Source organism: Ursus americanus, chromosome 3, assembly GCF_024610735.1.
Source record: "Ursus americanus isolate L20-20 chromosome 3, mUrsAme1.1.p, whole genome shotgun sequence".
NCBI lineage: Eukaryota > Metazoa > Chordata > Mammalia > Carnivora > Ursidae > Ursus > Ursus americanus.
In genome coordinates, this window is record NC_142129.1 from 50,731,603 (window position 1) to 50,751,559 (window position 19,957).

Sequence of the window (19,957 nt, forward strand, 5' to 3'; positions counted from 1 at the left end):
GTTGGTTTCGCCGTTCCCCCGGCTCGCCCCAGACCCAGGCGTGGGAGAATGCAAAGTGGCCTCGACCCTGCTGCGGAGTGAGGCCGCGGGCTGGTGCCTAGCACAGGCGGCCCGGCGCTTCCTTTAGATCCTGCGGGACGCCGGCTAATGCGCCCTGGGTGCCACACTCCACCTTTCCCGCGTCCGACGAGCCAGAGGGACAGGTGGGCGAGAGCGGCCAGTGGTCGCCGGCCAGGGAGCCCCAGCCGCCGCGCCGGGCCCCTCGTCGCTCTCCTCGTCCCGGCCGCGGCCTCCGGGGTGGCGGGGCAAGCTCGGCGCGGCGAGGGAACCATGTGTGGCGGGGCAAGCTCGAGTCCCGTCGTACCCACCCCACCCCCCCCACTCCCCCCCGCTCCGGGAGCCCGTGTGGCGGGCGCCGCGCAGTCCTTCGCGCCTCGTTAGTTCTGTGCTGAGATGCCTCTCTGGCCGTGCACTCCGTCTGCGCCTACCCTGCCGTCCTCGAGCCTCTCCAGCTACTCCCTGTTCCTGGAGGGCCTGGGCTTGAAGCAGGGAGAAGGACTCGGCGTCCCCTCCCGAAAAAAAAGCCAGCGTAGCCCCCTCCCCAGAGTTTGTCTTGTGGGAGTGCTGGGGGAGGTGGGCGGAAGGGCCGCGATAGTCTTGCGGCTCTCGTGGAGTTCGGTGACCCCTGCGGTGGGCGGAGGCGGCCCGGGGGTAGACTGACCCAAGTAGTGGGCCGGCCAGTGGACCCTCTTCCCTACCTCTCTGTAAGTTGTACACAGCCCTGAGGGGTCAGCTTTCCCCCTGCGCGTGGGGGGCTTCCCTCCCGGCCTTGAGACGCATCCGGGTGCCTTGAGGAGGGTGTCTCAGGAGGTCACTGGTGTCACCGTTTAGGCTCTGCCGGTCCGTGCGGGGAGAGTCGCTAAACTCGGCCAACTGTCTTGCACCTCTTGTGTGTCCGCAGGTAAAGTGGAACTGCACGGGAAATTAATGGAAGTTGAGCACTCTGTCTCAAAAAGACAAAGGTGAGTTTATTTATTACATTTTCATTAATTCTGTTCTCCCTTATTGGGAGGAAAGACTCAACACAGCTGAAAACAACTTCTTTTCCTCTCACGCTTTTTGGATTTGCTATATGGCTTGGCTCCTCCGTCTTTTATTCCTTGCATTTAAGTTTATGGCAGGTGTGTGTGTGTGTGCGCGCGCGCTGGTAAGGAATAAAGGTTTTGTTTGTGGCTCCTTCCACTGGATTGTTGGTATAGAAGTCTCTCAAGGAAGCTCTCACAGCTGTATGTTCTCTAAGTTGCTGCAATAGGAAATCCAAGTCTTGCAGGACAGTTTTGGGGGTCTGTAGGAATTAGGAAGCAATGGGTGACCCTCCCCCACTCCCCACCTATAAGTACAGAATAGAGGAAAGCAGCTGCAGACACGCGTGGGTGTGGAGTTTCTTTCCTTCTCTGTCCCGAGTTGGCAGCGTTGAGTCTGAGAGGCCTGGGAGGCCGTCTGTGTATATGAGAAGAGAGGAATTTTCTGATTGGAACACGTGAGTGAACGCCTGGGCTTCTCCTGCCCAGAAGCGCCTTTCAGTCACTCCAGAGTTACACAGGTTGCTGCAAACCAGCCTTTGTCTTCTACCTCCCCCTACACTTCCCCCTCCCCGCCAATATTTTTGCTTACAAATAACCACCAAGAGATCGTGAAGACTAAAGATTTGTACTTTTTGGAGAGCAAGTGTAATGTGTCACTTTACAGAATGTTTGCAGACTGTTTTAACCTCTGGAGTGTTCTGGAGAAATGGCTCCTGCCTCTAGAGCAGGCCAGATCCCCGCTCTGTAACTAACTGGAAAGGCGCTGCTCCCTGGCTGTGGTGCTACGTTTAGTTTGTGCTTTTTTGGGTTGTGCAAGGTGGGGTTAGGGTTTCTGCCTTTCTCTCTTCCCATCCCCCCACTCCTAACTTGGGCTAAGCAATAAGCTGGAAGTTAATCTAAACTAGGGCTGCATGTGTCTGGTTAGGTATTGGTGAGCGGTGTGCTGGAGGGTAGGAGAGGCTTGCTGTGCATTTCCCTGGTGCTTTGCAGAGAGGTGGCTACACAAAATGCCATCGTGTGCCTGTTTCTATAGTGAGCTCTCTTGCAGGTAAGACGTTTTCACGAACTTTGTTTTTGTTAGAGAGCTGGATTTTTGTGGATTTGTCTTGTTCGTGTACTTAATTTTTATTAGGATACTTGAAAAGGATTTGTGTGATAAGATTTAGTTCTAGTTGGGAATTTTGGTGAGGTCAAGTTATTTCACCTAGTAGAAGGGAATTATTTTTTAAAAGCTTCTAAAATAATAGAACGGGTGCTGAAAAGTATCTAAACTGATCTGTGTTTAATAGGAAGTGAAAAATTGAGGGAAAAGGCACATCTACGTAAAAATTTAAAGGCATAGTCTGAATTGTATACCTGGGCGGGGTGGGGGGGGGGATGTAAGTACATTCTGCAAATTCTAATTGGTTTCATGTTTAGCCTGTGTGTCCTAATTTTCTTCAAATGCTGGATTAAAAAGAGGCAAATGGTTGTGTGGAAGGACTGGCATTTTAACGTTTGAGAGTTTCTAAATTTAAACATTAAATGTCTGGCATTTTTCATATACAATTTATGGACCTGCATGAAAATGGAGATTATTTTGCTCTGCTCTCCTGATTTTCTTTTCCAGCCTGGTGTGAATTTCCCCCGATGTGTAGGGAATGAAATTAAAAACATCTGGTAACAGCCTGTTTTATTCTTAAAGGCTTTTGCCCAACCTAAAAACATACTTACTTGTTACTTTGTAAGGAACAGGAGTTTGTTTGAGGAAAGCATATAAGGTACCGTGCCACCAGGGGCAGCAAGTCTTTATCAATGGAAGCTTTTTCGTTTTAACAATGTAGATTAAAATTTCAGGCTGATTTTGCTTACGTTAAAATGCTCAGGATATTAAATGTTACTAGCAAATAGGAATGAGGACATTGGAGACAACTTTCTACCCATAGGGAGAACAATTAAGTCCTTTTCTAGGATTGAAATGGCAAAAAAGAAAAGTAGAGGTTTCTTTCTCTGCCCAGGGAAATTTGCTGGAAATCTATATTACAATTTTGTTTTAACTGAACCTTGGAACTGTGATGCAGTTTCCCTTGACTGTTCCACTCTCTGAATAGGCTTTGGAAGGGGGCTGAGAAGACACATGGGTGATCCATGCCTAGCTCCTATAGAAAGGTCAAGAAGTGGTATTGGTGATAGTGAAGTTGAATGCTGCAGACCAGTCCTTGCCAAGTGAGCCTGCTGGACTTCTGGGTGGAGTTCTTTTGTGCTTAGCAGTCATTGCATTCCATCCCATCATCATGTGGGCATCTGAGGCAGGCACACCCACATGTGCAGCAGTGACCTTTATACCTGCTGTGCAAGGCATGTTGGGAGCTTGGTGCTGAAGAATGCTTATGGCAGCACTCTGAGATGGATGAATGGGCTTGCAGCAAATAAATAGGGGAGCAGGCCCAGGAGGCGATTTGATGCTTGGTATGCTGGCCCAACTGTGACTGGAGCTCAGCTGGGCACAGAACCTTTCAGGAAGGGGAACTGTGGAGTTTGGTTCTGACCACGCTTAGCTCCTGAATTACTGAAGTCTCAGGGGAATGTGGAAGGAATGTTGCTTTTCTGCATTCAGATACCCCTCAGTTGGGGAAGATTATAGCACACTTTTAACAGAGCGTCCAGAATGAAGAGAAGATCACACTGAATATCTGTGATAGTGTTGCACTTTCTGTTCCTAAGGTAAAGGAGACAGTGCAGGAATACTTGGCTTCACTCTGAAGTATAGCTTAAACCCCCCCCCCCCCCCCCCCGTTCCCCACTCTGCCTTGGGGGCAAGGGTGGCTGTGAAAATTGTTGTGACCTTTGAAGACTGTAGCCCAGTTTGATTGGAAGAGCCACTGGTATCTTGTGGGACTGCCTACGTGCCCCTATGTGATTATGTAAATAGCACTGATTTCCTTTTTTATTATGTTGTGGGCTGTTGGGCATGGGAGAGGGAATGGGAAAGTCGCTGACACTGGGGAACTGACAGGATGGTGGTTTTAGCTTGTTTTCCATGACTCTTTAAGTTATGAAAATTTTTCACATTTTTGGTTTTTTATGGCTTAAACTTGCTCATAATTTAGTTGTCAGCATTGATTAAGCTTATATGAAGCCAAATATATTTCAATGAAGGATAAACAAAATGGTAGGATGTTGTAGTTAATATTTTTCCAGGAAGGATCCATTAAAACAGACTGGTGTCTAAGCTCACATGATTTTGTTCTTTGTTTACTTAAAAAAAAAAATTAAGTGAACAACTTATTTCTATATTAGAATCTTGTGCTTAATGTGTAAATTAGATAGACATAGCATGTATAAAAGTTACTGAGGTTTTAAATGTATCTTACTTTAAATGTCTATTTAAAAGTGCTGCATTTTAACAGCTGTGTGTATGGAATATGATTTCACACAACCAGCAATGTGTCCATTAGCCAGGGCAAATGATCCTGTTGTCCCAGGCCAATAAGAGCTGTTTTTAATGCTGAACATTTAAACATAGGCATGAATAGCTGTGCTGCTCCTTGCTCATCAGTTTGGGACAGGTGAATCTTGTGAATTAGATTTCTCACACATACAGAGACTTGAGGTTCTGTCTGTTAGGAAACTTTAATGGCTGGTACAGAATCATAAGCACTGTCTTTGGAGGGCTCAGTTTAAGGTCAGTAATGCACGACTGCCTAAGTGATTGCAGCCAACAAGATTTTTCTTGATTTCATGTTGTTTTCTCAGTACAGTTTGAGAGATAGTAAAAGATTTCTTAACTTTGGCATTATTAGAATTAAAGTATATATACAAATGAATGTTGATAAGTCGCTTCTGTGGGGCTGTCCACAGTAACAAGGAAGACATGTGCCTGGAGCCAGTGGGAATTGAGGATCTTGGCTTCTGTTTCTGGTTTTCCTTTTGATTTGTGTGATCACTTACATTCTCTGTTCACGCCAAATGCCACTATAATAAACTAACGGGGCATATTTTGTTCTGAGTTCTGCCATTCTGCTTGAAATGAATTACCGGCTGAGGCTTAAAAATACCTTTTGGAATTAGAGAGACGTGGGGTCTTCCCTGTACAGAACTCGTATTTTCTGCAGTATGACGGCTCAGCTGCTTTTACACGTGTACCTCTTTCGGGCAGTCAGCAAGAGGGAAATGATCTTTGTCATACTTTGAAATCCTTTTATGAGCCATACCATTGCAGTGAATGTGGTGTTATATAGGTCTTGGGTTTGTCTATTAAAGTGAAGCTGTTAAGCCATCTGGATTTATATTTGAAGTGGCTCCGTTGTAATTGTCTTTAGCAGTGTTCAGATGTCAACTTTCCTAGCAGTAACTAATTTTTGAATTGTATGATTTATCCGTTTATTATGGTATGATTTATTTAGGTGGTTGGTTGCTTCTGGGAGGATGGAGAACGGCTGTGCTATTCTTAGCCAAGTTTCCTTTATTGACTGTTGCCTCTGATTCAAGCTTCTAGAGTCACAAGACAGGAGGTGGCAGTGTGGTAGCGGTGACCAAGGGTTGGGATTGGCCCTTTTAGTTAGGAACTCTGCCCCATAAATCTGATGTTTAAAAAACTGGCTTGGTCTGCAGGGTTTTGCTTGAAAGCTGGTGGCAAATACATTTTTCAGTCCTGCATTAAAAGTGAGGGTGTAATTTATCATGGTCTGAAATTGCTGTTTGGCAAGTATTGGTAAATAAACAGTTATAAATATTAATACAGTATGTGGATTTTGTTGCCCTGAAGGGGAATACATTGTACATAAATTATGCATTTTAGAGAATTATGCTGAGACCATTTAACTTGATTAGGAGGTAGTTTGAAATTATTTTAGATATATTCTTTGAGGAATCTAGTGGAACTATAAGGGGTTTTTTTGTTTGTTTTTTGGAGATTTTATTTGTAAGTAAACCCAGTGTGGGGCTCAAACTCACTACCGTGAGATCGAGAGTTTCATGCTCCACTGGCTGAGCCAGGCAGGCACACCAAGTGGAGCTACAAGTTGAGAGAGGTCTAAGTCTTTAGAATAGCTGGCATTATCACTTAGTTGTTGAGTCCATTGTTATCATGGTGTTTCAGTTAGCTCTTGCTTTATAATCAACTACCCCAAAACCTAGTGGCTCAAAACAACTTACTCTTCCTCACTATTCTGTGGGTCTGCTTGGTGGTTGGTTCTGTTCCATGTGGTGTCATTCTGGGTCCTTTGCTGAACTGGTCTAAAAGGTCCTAGATGGCTTCATTCACATGGCTGGCCTCTTCGTGCCATTCCACATGAGTTTTCTCCGCATGGTGTCTCAGCGCTCCGTAGTAGCCCTTGGCTACCAAGTGAGAGTAAGTAGACAGTGCTAGACCTCTTAAAGGCTAGGCCCAGGATTCACACATTATCCCATCCATGCTGTCGATCAGGGCGAGTTACAAGGCCAGCACGGATTCAGGGGGCATATGGAAATAGTCTCCATCTCTTGATGGTAGAGTGGCGTGAATGTACAGAGGAAGGAATTGCTGGTGACCATCTTTATAGATTTTCTTCCATAAATGGAAGGAAGGAAGGAGTAGTTTCTTCAAAGTCATTGGAATCTAAAATATCTGAAAAATACATTTAGTACTAGAAATGGGGAGCCAGTTCCCATTGTAATATCCTGGCAAGAGATGATGATATTATTTAGCTTGGGAGGTGATGAATAGTGGTCAGTGGCTGTATGTTTCTAAGAAAGAACTAAGAGGATTTGCTGATGAGAGGAGAAGAGTAAAGCATGACAAGAAGATTTTTTTTGGTGAGAAAAACTAGGTGGAATGGAAGTGGTGCCATTTACCAAAATGGAGAGTATTGGGGAAGGAACAAATTCTTGGGTAGAAATCAGGAACTTCACTTTTGGCGTATTATGTCTCTGATGCATGTTAGAAATTTAAGTGAAGAAGTCAAGTAGGTAGTTGGAAATATCAGTCTGGAGGGTAGGAATTGGAGGTGAAAATAGGAGATGCCCCTAGGTTATGATATTTAAAGTCATGGAATTGGACAGGATTACCGAGGTACTGAGTATGGGGCTTCAGGAGGAAAGAGAGGTCAGCAAAGGAGAGTGAGGGAGGCCAGTAAGATAGAGGAAAGCAAGCAGAGTGAACTGCTTTTGGGAGATTCATGAAAAAAGCCCGTGGATTAGGAAGGTGTGATCAACTGTATGGAATACCACTGAGAGTTAGTGATTTAGGTGTGTGAATGTGAATGGGGATCGTGGTAAGTTACAGCCTTCTGGTTTGGCAGTAGATAGATGGAGAGTGATTTATGAATTTTGGAGCAACCTGGAATATAGCCTTTCTTTCAGAATTCATTTATTAGTATCTAATTTTTTTTTTTTTTTTTTTACTTTCCAGAAATATCTCTGAGTATGTTCTATTTATAACCTGCTAGAGATGGAGGAGTCCTAAGTTTAGTAGATCCTCTCGCCAGTGGACAAGACTTGTTTGTTTCAGTTGACCTACTCTCTGGCAGCTGTTCCAACACTTCTGGTCACTGAGCTCACGTTCTAGATAACCCATTCTACTTTTTGTTAATATACATTTGGAAAATCCTTTGAAGCTGTCTGAGGTTTCAAGGCAATGTAGACCAAGTCCAGGGCTTCTCTGTGGTTATCTAAAGTCTTGATTTAAGGGGCACCTGGGTGGCTCAGTCAGTTAAGCTTCTACCTTTGGCTTAGGTCATGATCCCGGGATCCTGGCATCGGGCTCCCTGCTTGGCAGGGAACCTGCTTGTCCCTCTCCCTCTGGTGCGCCCCCGCTTGTGCTTGCTCGCTCTCTCTCCAAAAAAAAAAAAAAAAAAAAAAAGGGCGCCTGGGTAGCGCAGTCGTTAAAGCGTCTGCCTTCGGCTCAGGGCGTGATCCCGGCGTACCGGGATCGAGTCCCACATCGGGCTCCTCCGCTATGAGCCTGCTTCTTCCTCTCCCACTCCCCCTGCTGTGTTCCCTCTCTCGCTGGCTGTCTCTCTGTCACATAAATAAATAAAAAAATAAAAATCTTTAAAAAAAAAAAAAAAAGGACTTGATTTGAGTATGTTAACTGATGGGAATTAAAAACTTAAAGATATGATTTGACAGGCAAGGTTGAAACTGTTGGGCAAAACATTTATGGATATCATGGGCTAAATTTAAAATACTTCTATCACTTCGTTATTTTAGGATGCTGGAGTAAGTAAAGCATTCCTTCCATTTTATTCATAAAAATTTAACTATAAGCAATACAAGAAACCTTTTGTCGGTACCCTAAATTCCCTCATTTTTGCATATTTAAAAATCTGGTCCTTGGTAAAGCAGCCTTCTCCTCAAATTATGAATCCTGGTTTTGGCCTCGGTTGTCACTGAAACTCGGTGATGCGTTAGATCAGTTGATTCGAGACCATGACTGGGTCTCAGTAACTCTTTTAAGACTTGGTTTATGCAAGCCCTTTGCTTAGTCAAGTACTGCTTTCAGAATGTGTTAAATATCTGCTATTTTAAGAAAGGAAAACCAATAAAAATGAGCTAGCATAGTTGATTTTTTTTTTTTTTTTTTTTAGTGGTATTAGTTGTTCAACCAAAGGATTCTCCGTAAACGCCCGAGCAAAGTGACTTGCCCAGGGCACTGCAGGTAATTCGAGGAACCCATTTTCCCCTTCCTTCGACTCTGCCCCGCCTTCATTCCTCTCCTTCCAGTTGTCAAATCCTGAAAGTAGCTTACACAGCAGTCTGATCATGTTTGCAGTGGCAAGTTGGAGCAGAGATGTCCTGTTTCTTGCTTTCTCTGAAGAAAAAAAGAAATCTTGTTTGGCTTCTTTGAAGGTTGATTTTTTTTTTTTTTTTTCTTCCTGTAGGAAAAAGACGAGTACAGGTAGTCTGGAATCTGGGACTTACTATAGAGTAAAAATATCTGGACGTCCTGTTGTAAGGTGGAAAGGGGAACTGCTTCTTCCTTGAAGGTATTTTTTTAGCCGCTTCATCTTACTATAAATGAATTGCAGAGAAGCTGTAGGGGGCCCTAAGGAGGTGTGAGAGTATAACAGAGGGCACGAGGAAGTAGATGCCTTGGCTTTATCTCAGGCATGTGATTGTGACTCAGGGGATGTGTTTTAGATTGCAAAAGAGGTAGAAGTGTTCGGAGTGGAGTCCACGGTGCCCGGTTGTCCCAGCTCCTTAGCAAGTTTAGTAGGATCCTGGCTTGCAGAAGGAAGTCTTTTAAACTTGGAATATTGTTAAGGATTGGGAGAGAATAGGAGGGAAGAATTGTGCTGGAACTTTTTGATGAGGAGCTCTGATACTTGTGGAACTGAAGGGTGTTGCCAGAAGAGTGTGGATGTGAGGTCGAAGATCTGGGTTGAATCCCAACTCCGTTTTCTAAATGCATGATGTTGATTAAGGACGAGGAAATTGAGGTCTGGGGAGGTTAGAATGGTAAACAATGCCTGATAGGATCCTGGGGACAATGTTAAGCATCAGTACCGTATTATTCCTTAGTAACTTCAGTGGCAGCTGGGTGTATTTTTGCCCCTGAGATTTAAGTATGAAGGCTGGATGTAGATAATATTTGGTGATAACAGAAATACCGAAAACTTCTGTTCTGGTTTTGGGTGTGGACTTGTGTAAGTAGAAATCTGTGGTTGGTGTTTGTTTTTCATTGAGCATGTAATACCTTAAAAAATTATGGTATAACCTAGATATAATATATAAATTTTAAGTAAACAACTTGAATTTTTATGAATGTATGCATTCAAATTAATTCAAAACACAAATGTGAAAAGATTTGCTTTTCAGTCCTCTTTATCTCCATGTATTTCCCTGGTCTTATAGCTGGTAATTTGGTATATTCCAGAAATTATTCTATGCATGAATCAATAAACTTTTTTTTTTTTTTTTTAAGATTTTATTTATTTGACAGACCACAAGCAGGGGGAGTTGCCGGCAGAAGAGAGAGAGAAGCAGGCTCCCCACTGAGCAGGGAGCCCAGTGCGGGGCCTGGATCCCAGGACCCTGGGATCATGACCTGAGCAGAAGGCAGATGCTTAACAGGCTGAGCCAACCCAGGCGCCCCTCAGTACACATTTTTTTAAATTTAATAATCAAATTATATTGTTTATAATTTGTGTTTTTACTAAATAATGTATCCTGAAGAATCTTCAGTGTAGGTACAAATAGTTCATTTTTTTTTTTTTAAAGATTTTATTTATTTGACAGAGATAGAGACAGCCAGCGAGAGAGGGAACACAAGCAGGGGGAGTGGGAGAGGAAGAAGCAGCCTCATAGCAGAGGAGCCTGACGTGGGGCTCGATCCCATCACGCCGGGATCACGCCCTGAGCCGAAGGCAGACGCTTTAACCGCTGTGCCACCCAGGTGCCCCAGTAGTTCATTTTTTTTAAACTCACCCTATTGTTCAACGTAGGTGAGCAGCAGTTTAACCGTTCTTTTCATAGTAGTCTCAGTTGAGTGTATTTTTATGTCATAAGACTCTTGGTTATTTTTATAAGGTAAATTCTTAGATTGGGAATTGCTATGTCAGAAGACATGCATATTTAAATTTGTAAGCGCTCTGCCAGAAACACTTAACTTATATTGACATGGTTAGTCATAAGACAACCAGGAGAGCAGTTTTCTTTTCCTACTTCTTTTTTTTTTTTTTTTCCATATATGGAACTCTTTACGAATGTGCGTGTCATCCTTGTGCAGGGGCACGCTAATCTTCTCCGTATCGTTCCTGTTCAGCGTATGTACTGCCGGAGTGAGCCCAAGAGCGCGATTTTCAATGAAGTATGCAGTGAGACGGTTTGGTTCAAAACTGTCTTTTCAAGCATGGAGGACTGAATGAATCTAGGAATAGTCTTATTCTTTATGCCATGGATGTTGTGTTAACTCTGACAAGTCTAGTCCTTATTCATTTGTGCGTTTTGTATGTAAAAATAAAGTTAAAAACTATAAAGATTAAGTTCTGACAACTTGTAGCTCGAATACATTGGGTTTATATTCTCCCAGTCTTAGCACCTTAGCACCTTGAATTTTGGATTTTACCTCCGGGACTAATAATATTTTCTTGCAGTGAGAACTTCACTAAGTCATATTTTGAGGAAAATTTTGATTAAAAGTTAGTTTCTGAAACAGAGTGCGACTGAGCTTCCTACTCTCGCTGGGCAGATGATTGGGGAGCTTAGTTAAAAGAACCTGTGATGGTTTCCAGTTACGGAATAGGTCATGGGATGCAAGGAGGGCATAGGGAATATAGTCCATGGTACTGTAATAGCCTCGTGTGGTGAGAGATGAGGGCTGCACTTGTGAGCAGAGCATAACATATAGACAAGTTGAATTGCTGTGTTGTACACCTGAGACTAATGTAACATTGCACTTCAATAATACATTATTTAAAACACGAGGAACCTATGATGGTAAAGCTGTTTGAAAAGTGATTGTGTTCTCCCCCGTGATTCCCAAATGTCTGTTTTAGGGGTGCCTGGGTGGCTCAGTCAGTTAAGCGTCAGGCTCTTCATCTCAGCTCAGGTCTTGATCTCAGGGTGCTGAGTTCAAGCCCAGCATTGGGTTCTACGCTGTGCGTGGAGCCTACTTTAAAAAAAAAAAAAAAAGATTACCAAATATTCGTTTTAAAAGTCAGCTGCTCTTGGAAAAATGGAGACACTCTTGTGTTTTTTTGTTTTGTTTTGAGAGAGAAATGTGGTTGAAAAACTTAATTTAAAAGTAATCTTACAATTTTTTGGGTGCTGCTTTACCAATTTCTGCATTTTGGCGTTTCAGAAAGGAGTTTATTTCCCATGGCTGATGTAAATTTTTAGTTTAACAAGCATAGATTGAGCACCTGTGCTTGAGGCCAGTTTAATGCTCCGTACGTTTCAGGGGCCAGAAAGAATAAGATACTTGTTCTTATACATGGAGTATAGTGGCTTTCATTTTGTTCTTTTTCATCGCCTGGGTGATATTTTTATCTTGAACACCAGCAGTGGCTCACTATGGCATTGGCCCAAGGGTGGATGAATATCTCTGCAGGTAAAGAGGAGGTGTAAATATGTCGTGGGGTTTATATGGTATGCCCCAGAAACACGGAGTGGGGGGCATTAGGCTTAGGTGGGTATTGGTACAGCCCAGCAGGGATAGGTTCAGAGAGGGATGTGAAGGTAGATGGGGATGTGTGTGCAGCGGGGATGGAAAAAGGCAGGAGGGACAGCAGGAGCCAAGGTGTGTGAGTGTGAAATATCCCGGTGTGTGCAGGGGAACTACAAGCTGTTTGGGATTAGAAAGGCTCAAGTGTGAGGCTGGATAGTGATTGAGGCTGAGCGCAGAGGGGGTGGTGAGAGCAGCCTGTGTGCTTGAGGAGTGACTGTGACTTTGTTTCTTGATGTGTTTAACTTCCAGGGCTCAGTCAGTTTAGTTAATGCCATTTAGCGGATGGTCATTTGGGATCATCACGCGAGACTTGATGCCTCGATTAATTTGGGGTTCTGCTCACCAGAGATCATCTTGAAATGCTTTTGCCTTTGAAGTACTTTGTGAGAATGGCTGTGCCCTAATAAACTCCGTGGGATTTAGGGCTGTTCTTAGGACACCTTCTGACAGGGTAACGAGGGTAAATTGTGAAATGATGGGGAGCCCTGTAGTAAGACTGACTGAGCCTGTGTTGTTATAGGTCGCGTGTGACAAGACAGTCACCTGTAGTAACGGTTAAAACACCTGGTACTCTGTGATTTTTATTAAAGCATTTCAAATGATGTAATGAACTGTTGGAGAAAAATGAGACACTTCTGTGTGCATACACGATTGGCTGAGCAAAATTGGGGGGGGGCAGTAAAGCCCAGCAGCAGGGAGGGCCAGTGACATCTCGCTTGGGAACACCTAGACCTTGGTTAGAACGCTTGTTCAGCTCTGTGATCCTGGGGACACTGATGAAACTCTCCTCACCTCGTAGTTTATCTGGAAATAGGGACGATAAAACTTACTGCACAAGGTCGTCGGGAATTAAATGATGTGTGTAAGGGATTCCTTGGAGTATCAGACACCTAAGTGGTATTGTCTCCTATTAATAAGCTTGTGTGGGCGCCTGGGTGGTTCAGTCCGTTGGGTGTCTGCCTTCGGCTCAGGTCATGATCCCAGGGTCCTGGGATCGAGTCCCACGTTGGGCTCCTTGCTCGGCGGGGAGCCTGCTTCTCCCTCTGCCTGCTGCTCCCCCTGCTTGTGCTCGCACGCTCTCGCTCTCTATTAAGTAAATAAAACCTTTAAAAAACAAAAAGCTTGTGTATTTACATGTAGCAATTGGAAAAAAAAGTTAATTATTCCTGCATAATCCCATGGTTTGTGTCTCATACGCACGTAGAAAGTTTTCACATTTCTTTGTAGAACATGAGTGTGTTGTGAAGAAGACTTTGTACTTGGTGTCTAGATGTGTAGCTTTTAGGGTCCCTAAAATCTATCTAGTTGTGAAATTGTCTTAAGATACTGTTTTTTGTTTTTGTTTTTTTTTTTAAAGATTTTATTTATTTAACAGAGAGAGACAGCCAGCGAGAGAGGGAACACAAGCAGGGGGAGTGGGAGAGAAGAAGCAGGCTCCCAGCGGAGAAGCCTGATGTGGGGCTCGATCCCAGAATGCCGGGATCACGCCCTGAGCCAAAGGCAGATGCTTAACCACTGAGCCACCCAGGCGCCCCTGTCTTGAGATACTATTTAAAAAAAAAAAAAAGAAAAAAAGATTGGGAGGGGCGCCTGGGTGGCTCAGTTAGTTAAGCGTCTGCCTTTGGCTCAGGTCTTGAAGCCAGGGTCCTGGGATCAAGCCCAGCTCCCTGCTCAGTGGGGAGTCTGCTTCTCCCTCTGGGCCCCCTCACTCTCACCTCCTGTGTGTGCGTGCATTCTCTCACTCACAAAAATAAATAACATCTTTAGAAAAAAAGGTTACGAGATAAATAACTGCTGTTAATTTCAAAGAGGGAGACAACACAGTACAAAAATGTACAAAAAATGTAAGTAAAATGTACAAAAATGTGGGAGCTGGAAAGGAAATATCTGAAAAGCCAATGTACTTAGGAAAAGATACTTAATCTTAGTAGTTATGAGGTCAATGACAATTGTAATGGCAATTTTTGCCTATCAGGTTGGGAAAAATGAACAAGATGGATAATGTCTGGTGTTGGCAAGAGTGTGAAGGAATGGGCGTTCATAAGCTAGAGAGTAAGTGGGCAGACTCCTTGGTAGGTCATTTGGCAGTATCTGTCAGAGCTTAAAATGTAACCCCCAACCGTGTATATGAAGTATGAAGAAGATCCAGCCTCACACAGATGTATAGTTGGAAATGGAAAGGGATATTTTAATCATCTTTTTGGATAACTGTGGATATTCTTTGTTCCTACACCAAAACTCAACAAGTGATAGTTTTTTGAAGTTGAAATGTGGGATATCGTATCAGTGTGAAATCATATCCGTGAATTTTATACTGACAGGTAAAATCCATTTGTCTCTCTTACACTTTGAATGGCTCCTTTATCCTTAAATATTGGGAAACTGTCAAAGCTCATGGTTGTCCAAAATTTTGATTTTTTTTTTTTTACTTAAAAGCTCAAATTTAGTCATTGGCAACAAATACTGTTACTTTTCTTGAAGTGACTGGCTGATTTTATTCTCTTTTGAGAAAATGTCTGCCAGATACTCAAGCTTAAATAAACACAGTTTGTCCATAGCTCTTTCAAGTAAAAATGGTGCTCTGTGAAAAAAAAGTGGCAGATTCAGTCTTGCAGCTCAAACAACTGCCCGGTGCTTTTTCTCCAGGAAAAGCCATGGTAGCTAGCAGGAGTACTTTATGCACACTGCCCTTTTCTTCACATAGTTATTGACAAGACGCGTACCCAGGGGTTACTGAAGAAAATCAATAGTTTTTACTGCTTCATCAAGGACATTTAAAAATGAAACTTGGATTGTATTTTGCTGCAAGTGACTGTGAAGAACGCGGTGACAGTGGCACTGCTTTGATTCCTGCTATGGTGCCAGCAATTTACCCGCCATTGTTTTTGCCCCTTTTGCTTCAGTGCAAATGTCAACACAGTGAAAAAGGCAAATAACATCCTAGTGTTATAAAAATAGTTTTGACCTCTTGCCCTCTTGACAGTGTCTCGGGGACCCTCAGGAGTCCACATACTATACAGTGAGAATTGCCACTCTACACTAATGAGATATTTGAAATTATTTGGATTCGGTTCTCCTGTGAATATGTATTTACATCATCACACAACAGATGGCAAGAACAAGTGAGGATTTTCTGCAACTCTGTGGCATGTTATCCCCAATAGGGAGTTTTACACAAGTCAGTTTGTGAAAAACAGGTGTGGGAAGAGAAAAAAAAACAAAAGAAAATAAGCACAAAGGAAAAAATCGAGGTGTATGAAGGATAAAATAATTGGAATGAATAGTTGGGGAGCCCTTAAATACACGTGAGTGAAATGGAGTGGGTTTGGAGGTTTAGGGACCCGCCTCACGCTTTAAGTTCCTTAAACCAAAGTGAACCCCCACATGTTGTTGGCTACCTGTCTTGCCTCAGGAAATGGAGTCTTCAGTACCTTTGTTATTCCTAGGACATTGAAATCTAATCAGAATCTCAGGGCCTCATCAGTTTCTTTTGACAGCTGAGGTGTTTTGAGGCTGGAAGTTTGTGGTGACTCATTGTTTGTAGTGATGGCCAAGTGAGGAGTCCTGCCTCTGACCTATTTCAGCCCGCTTCCCTTGCCCTAAGGAACTGTTGGTTAAATATAGAAAATAACTACCTTTGTTCCTATCACAGGAGGGCTACTTTTCTTGTCTTAGACAATTTTTTTCCCTTGAATTCCTAATACAACGAATGACCTTTCATGTTATTTCACCAAGTCTTATCCATTCTGTATATTTTTTTCTGGTTTGAGAAAGCTTGGTAGCTAGCCATTATGTTATCTTTTTGCAAATGGTACTGTTTTGCTGATCTTGAATCTTAGCAGTTTTTATTAAGATTTATCTTGAGAGAGAGCCTGTGTGTGTCGTGAGTTGGGGGAGGGGCAGAGGGAGAGAATTTCAAGCAGACTCCCTGCTGAGCGTGGGGCTCCTTCTCACAACCCATGACATAGATCATGACCTGAGCTGAAAATCAGGAGTTGGACACTACTCAAATGAGCCACCCAGGAGCCCCTGATGTTGGCAGTTTTTAAGTGATTGATTTAATAAACTTTTGAGTGTTTACTACTAGGGAGTGCTTTAGGTTCTTGGGAGAGAGAATTAAATGGAAGATAAGAACTTAGCCATGAAGCTTGGGGTGCAGAGCAACACTGCCCACAAGAGCGGCCACTGGCCACAAGTGGCTCTCTAAGCAATTGAAATGTGGCTAGTCCAAATTCAGTGGTTGTGTACGTATAAAATACACACTGGATTTTGAAGACTCTTGAGAATAGAGGGACGCCTGGGTGGCTCAGTCAGTTAAGCATCTGCCTTCAGCTCAGGTCATGACCCCAGGGTCCTGCAGTCGAGTCCCGTATTGGGCTCCTTGCTCAGCCGGCAGCCTGTTTCTCCCTCAGCATTCTGCTCCCCCTGCTTGTGCTCTCTCTCTCTCTCTCTCTGACAAATAAATAAATAAATTAAAATCTTTAAAAAGAGAATATAAGGGGCGTCTGGGTGGCTCAGTCGTTAAGTGTCTGCCTTCAGCTCAGGGAGTGATCCCAGAGTCCTGGGATCGAGCCCCACATCAGGCTTCTCAGCTGGGAGTCTGCTTCTCCCTCTCCCACTCCCCCTGCTTGTGTTCCCTCTCTTGCTGGCTGTCTCTCTCTTTAGTAAATAAAATCTTAAAAATAAAAATAAAATAAAAAGAATATAAAATATCTCATGGATAATTTTTGTGTTGATTTCACCTGTTTATTCTTACTTGAATGTGGCTACAGGAAAACTTAATATTATATACGTGGCTTGCATTTGCAGCTTGTTATTTCTGTTGGGCAGCACAGATTTAGAGAGGAAATATGGACAAAATACGTAATGTGAGGCATGTTGAAGACTATGGAGAAAAACAAGGTGAGGAAGAATGAGACAACTGACAGGGGGCTTGGTTTTGATTTTTTTGTATCAGATGATACGGGAAGTCCTCACCAATATGGTGCTGCGTGAGCAGAGGCTTACAGGAGGTAAGGGAATGAGATGAGCAGGCAAGTAGGTGCCAAGTGGGTAAGAGTGACCCAAGCAGAGGGGACAGCCAAAGCCCATGCATGCTCATTGCCTTTCTAGTCAATAAGGAGGCCATCATGACTGGATTATACCAGCAGGAGGAGGTGACCATGCATGTTGGTAGATAGGGATGGAATGAGAGGAAGCCATGGATGGGTTTTTACTTATTTATTTATAAGACTTAGCACACACACGTGCATGATCCAAGGAGGAACAGAAGGAGAGGGACAAGCAGACTCTGTGCTAAGCATGGAGCCTGATGTGGAGCTTGATCTCACGACCCTGAGATCACCACCTGAGCCGAAATCAGGAGCTGGATGCTCAACCAGCTGAGCCACCCAGGTGCCCCTGGAAGGATTTTTAGAAGGGACAGTTGTGATGAGATTTATCTTTGAAAGAGAACTCTCTCAAAGTAGACCATGGTGGGCCAGTGGGATGGGATCGGGGAGACAAGTTAGGAGAAGATTATAATTGTAGAGGTCAGAGATGGTGATATTGGGACCAGAGCTATTGAGGTGTTGAGGTAGTGTTGATAAATGGTTAGAATCTTCTTCTTTTTTTTTTTTTTTTAAGATTTATTTATTGGGGTGCCTGGGTGGTACAGTCATTAAGCGTCTGCCTTCAGCTCAGGGCGTGATCCCAGTGTTCTGGGATCGAGCCCCACATCAGGCTTCTCCGCTAGGAGCCTGCTTCTTCCTCTCCCACTCCCCCTGCTTGTGTTCCCTCTCTCACTGGCTGTCTCTCTCTCTGTCAAATAAATCTTTTTTTTTTTTTTAAAGATTTTATTTATTTATTTATTTATTTATTTATTTATTTATTTATTTATTTGAGAGAGACAGTGACAGTGTGAGTGGGGTAGGGGTAGGGGCAGAGGGAGAGAATCTTTCAAGCACACTGCACACTGAGTGTGGAGTCCAGCGTGGGGCTCGATCCCCCGACCCATGAGATCATGACCTGAGCCGAAACCAAGAGTCAGAGGCTTAACTGACTGAGCCATCCAGGCCCCTGTGGAATTTTCTATTTTGAGCAAAGGTGGAGTAACTGGGTGTAGGGAGTGATGAAGGAACCAAGGCTACCTTGACAGTTTGTATAGCTAAAGCACCTGGAAAAGTGACGTTTCCACTAATTGAGCAAGACTGTGGGAGTGGTGTGATGAGGGATAGGGGAGACAATGAGTTCAGTTTGGCCAGGTTAAGTTTGAGATACCTATTAGACATGTGGAGATAGGACAGTGAATGGATAGTAAGCGGAGGACGGGGAACCAGTGATGGAGCCCAAGGACAGGCCCATGAAGTAGGAGAATCTAGGAAAGTACTTGGAGGTCAGATACCTGATGACAGTATTTAGTGGGAAGAGTCTTCAGCTGTGAGAAATCATGTAGAAGAGGGTGAGAATGGAGTTGGCAGTAGGACAGAATCCTTGCATTGTGTGGGTTTGTGAATTGATTGATGGAGAAGAGGTAGAGACAGTGAGCATGGATAGGCTTTCAGGTAGATTGCTGTAAAGACATGAGAGAAATGGGATGGTTGTTGGCGGGGTTGTCATCTAAAGGGAGAGTTTTGAAAGCTTTTTACTTCAATTTACAGGAAATTCCCAGAAACAGTACAGATGATCCATACCCCCTTTTCTAGTTGTCACATGTTAGTTTTGACAACTCGAATTTTTCTGGAAAATTTGAGAGTGAGTTGCAGAACTACCGCCATTCACCTCTAAATACTTCAGTGTATGTTTCCTAAAAACAACATTCTATTCCATGACCATAGTAAAACGACCAAAATAAAAAGGTTAACACTGATACAATAGTGTTTAATCTACAGATGTTGTTTAGATTTTGCCTGTTGTCCCACTGTCTTTTTTTTTTTTTTTTGATCCTGGATTGAATCCAAGATTATATACTGCATTTAGTTGTGATGTTTCTTTGGTTTCTTTTAATCTGGAATAGTTGCTTCGTCTTTTGTCTTTGCTGTCCTTCATGTGTTGTTTTTCCTAAGACCTTCAGGTTTGTGAGGAGTATAAGCTAGTAATTTTGTAGAGTGTTCCTCAGTATTGGTTGGTTCAATGTCTCCCCATTGTCATGTGTCTTTGGTGTAATACCACAAAGGTAATGATGGCCTTAGTGTGCCACATCAGAAAGTATGAGATGTTGATTTTTGTTCCAGTAGTGGAGATATGTTATCTTAGACTGATTTTTTTTTTTTTTTTTAAGATTTTATTTTATTTGAGAGAGAGCAGGAGCTGGGGGTAGTTGGGGAGAGAGAGAAGCAGACTTTCTGCTGAGCAGGGAGCCCGATGCGGGACTCGATCCCAGGACTCTGGGATTATGACCTGAGCTGAAGGCAGACACTTAACCAACTGAGCCACCCAGGCGCCCCTAGGCTGATTTGTTAAAGTGATATCTGCCAGTATTCTCTAGGGTAAAATTACTGTTTTCTCCTTTGTATTAAGAATCTTGTGGGGATATTTTAAGATGTGAGAGGATCCTACTTCTCATCATACTTTAACTAGTTTTAGGATTCGTTAATGATTCTTATCTGAAATCATTATTAATGTAGTAGTGGCTGCCATAGAGTGACTTTTTTTTTTCAAGATTTTATTTATTCATTTGACAGACAGCCAGCGAGAGAGGGAACACAAGCAGAGGGTGTGGGGGAGGAAGAAGCAGGCTCCCAGTGGAGGAGCCTGATGCGGGGCT

General features: G+C 43.4%; 1 protein-coding gene and 1 non-coding gene across 2 annotated transcripts in view; one reads left to right on the top strand and one right to left on the bottom strand.

Moving 5' to 3' along the window:
* Positions 1-19,957, top strand: part of IGF2BP3 (insulin like growth factor 2 mRNA binding protein 3) — a 144,031-nt gene that overhangs the window by 1,012 nt on the left and 123,062 nt on the right. The window contains exon 2 of the mRNA XM_087860972.1: positions 962-1,022. Coding sequence (XP_087717098.1) covers positions 962-1,022 — 61 coding nt within the window. The remainder of the gene's footprint in view (positions 1-961; positions 1,023-19,957) is intronic.
* LOC123789737 (U6 spliceosomal RNA) lies at positions 10,729-10,833 on the bottom strand. The gene has a single exon (XR_006778897.1). It is a non-coding gene; the product is annotated as a U6 spliceosomal RNA (small nuclear RNA).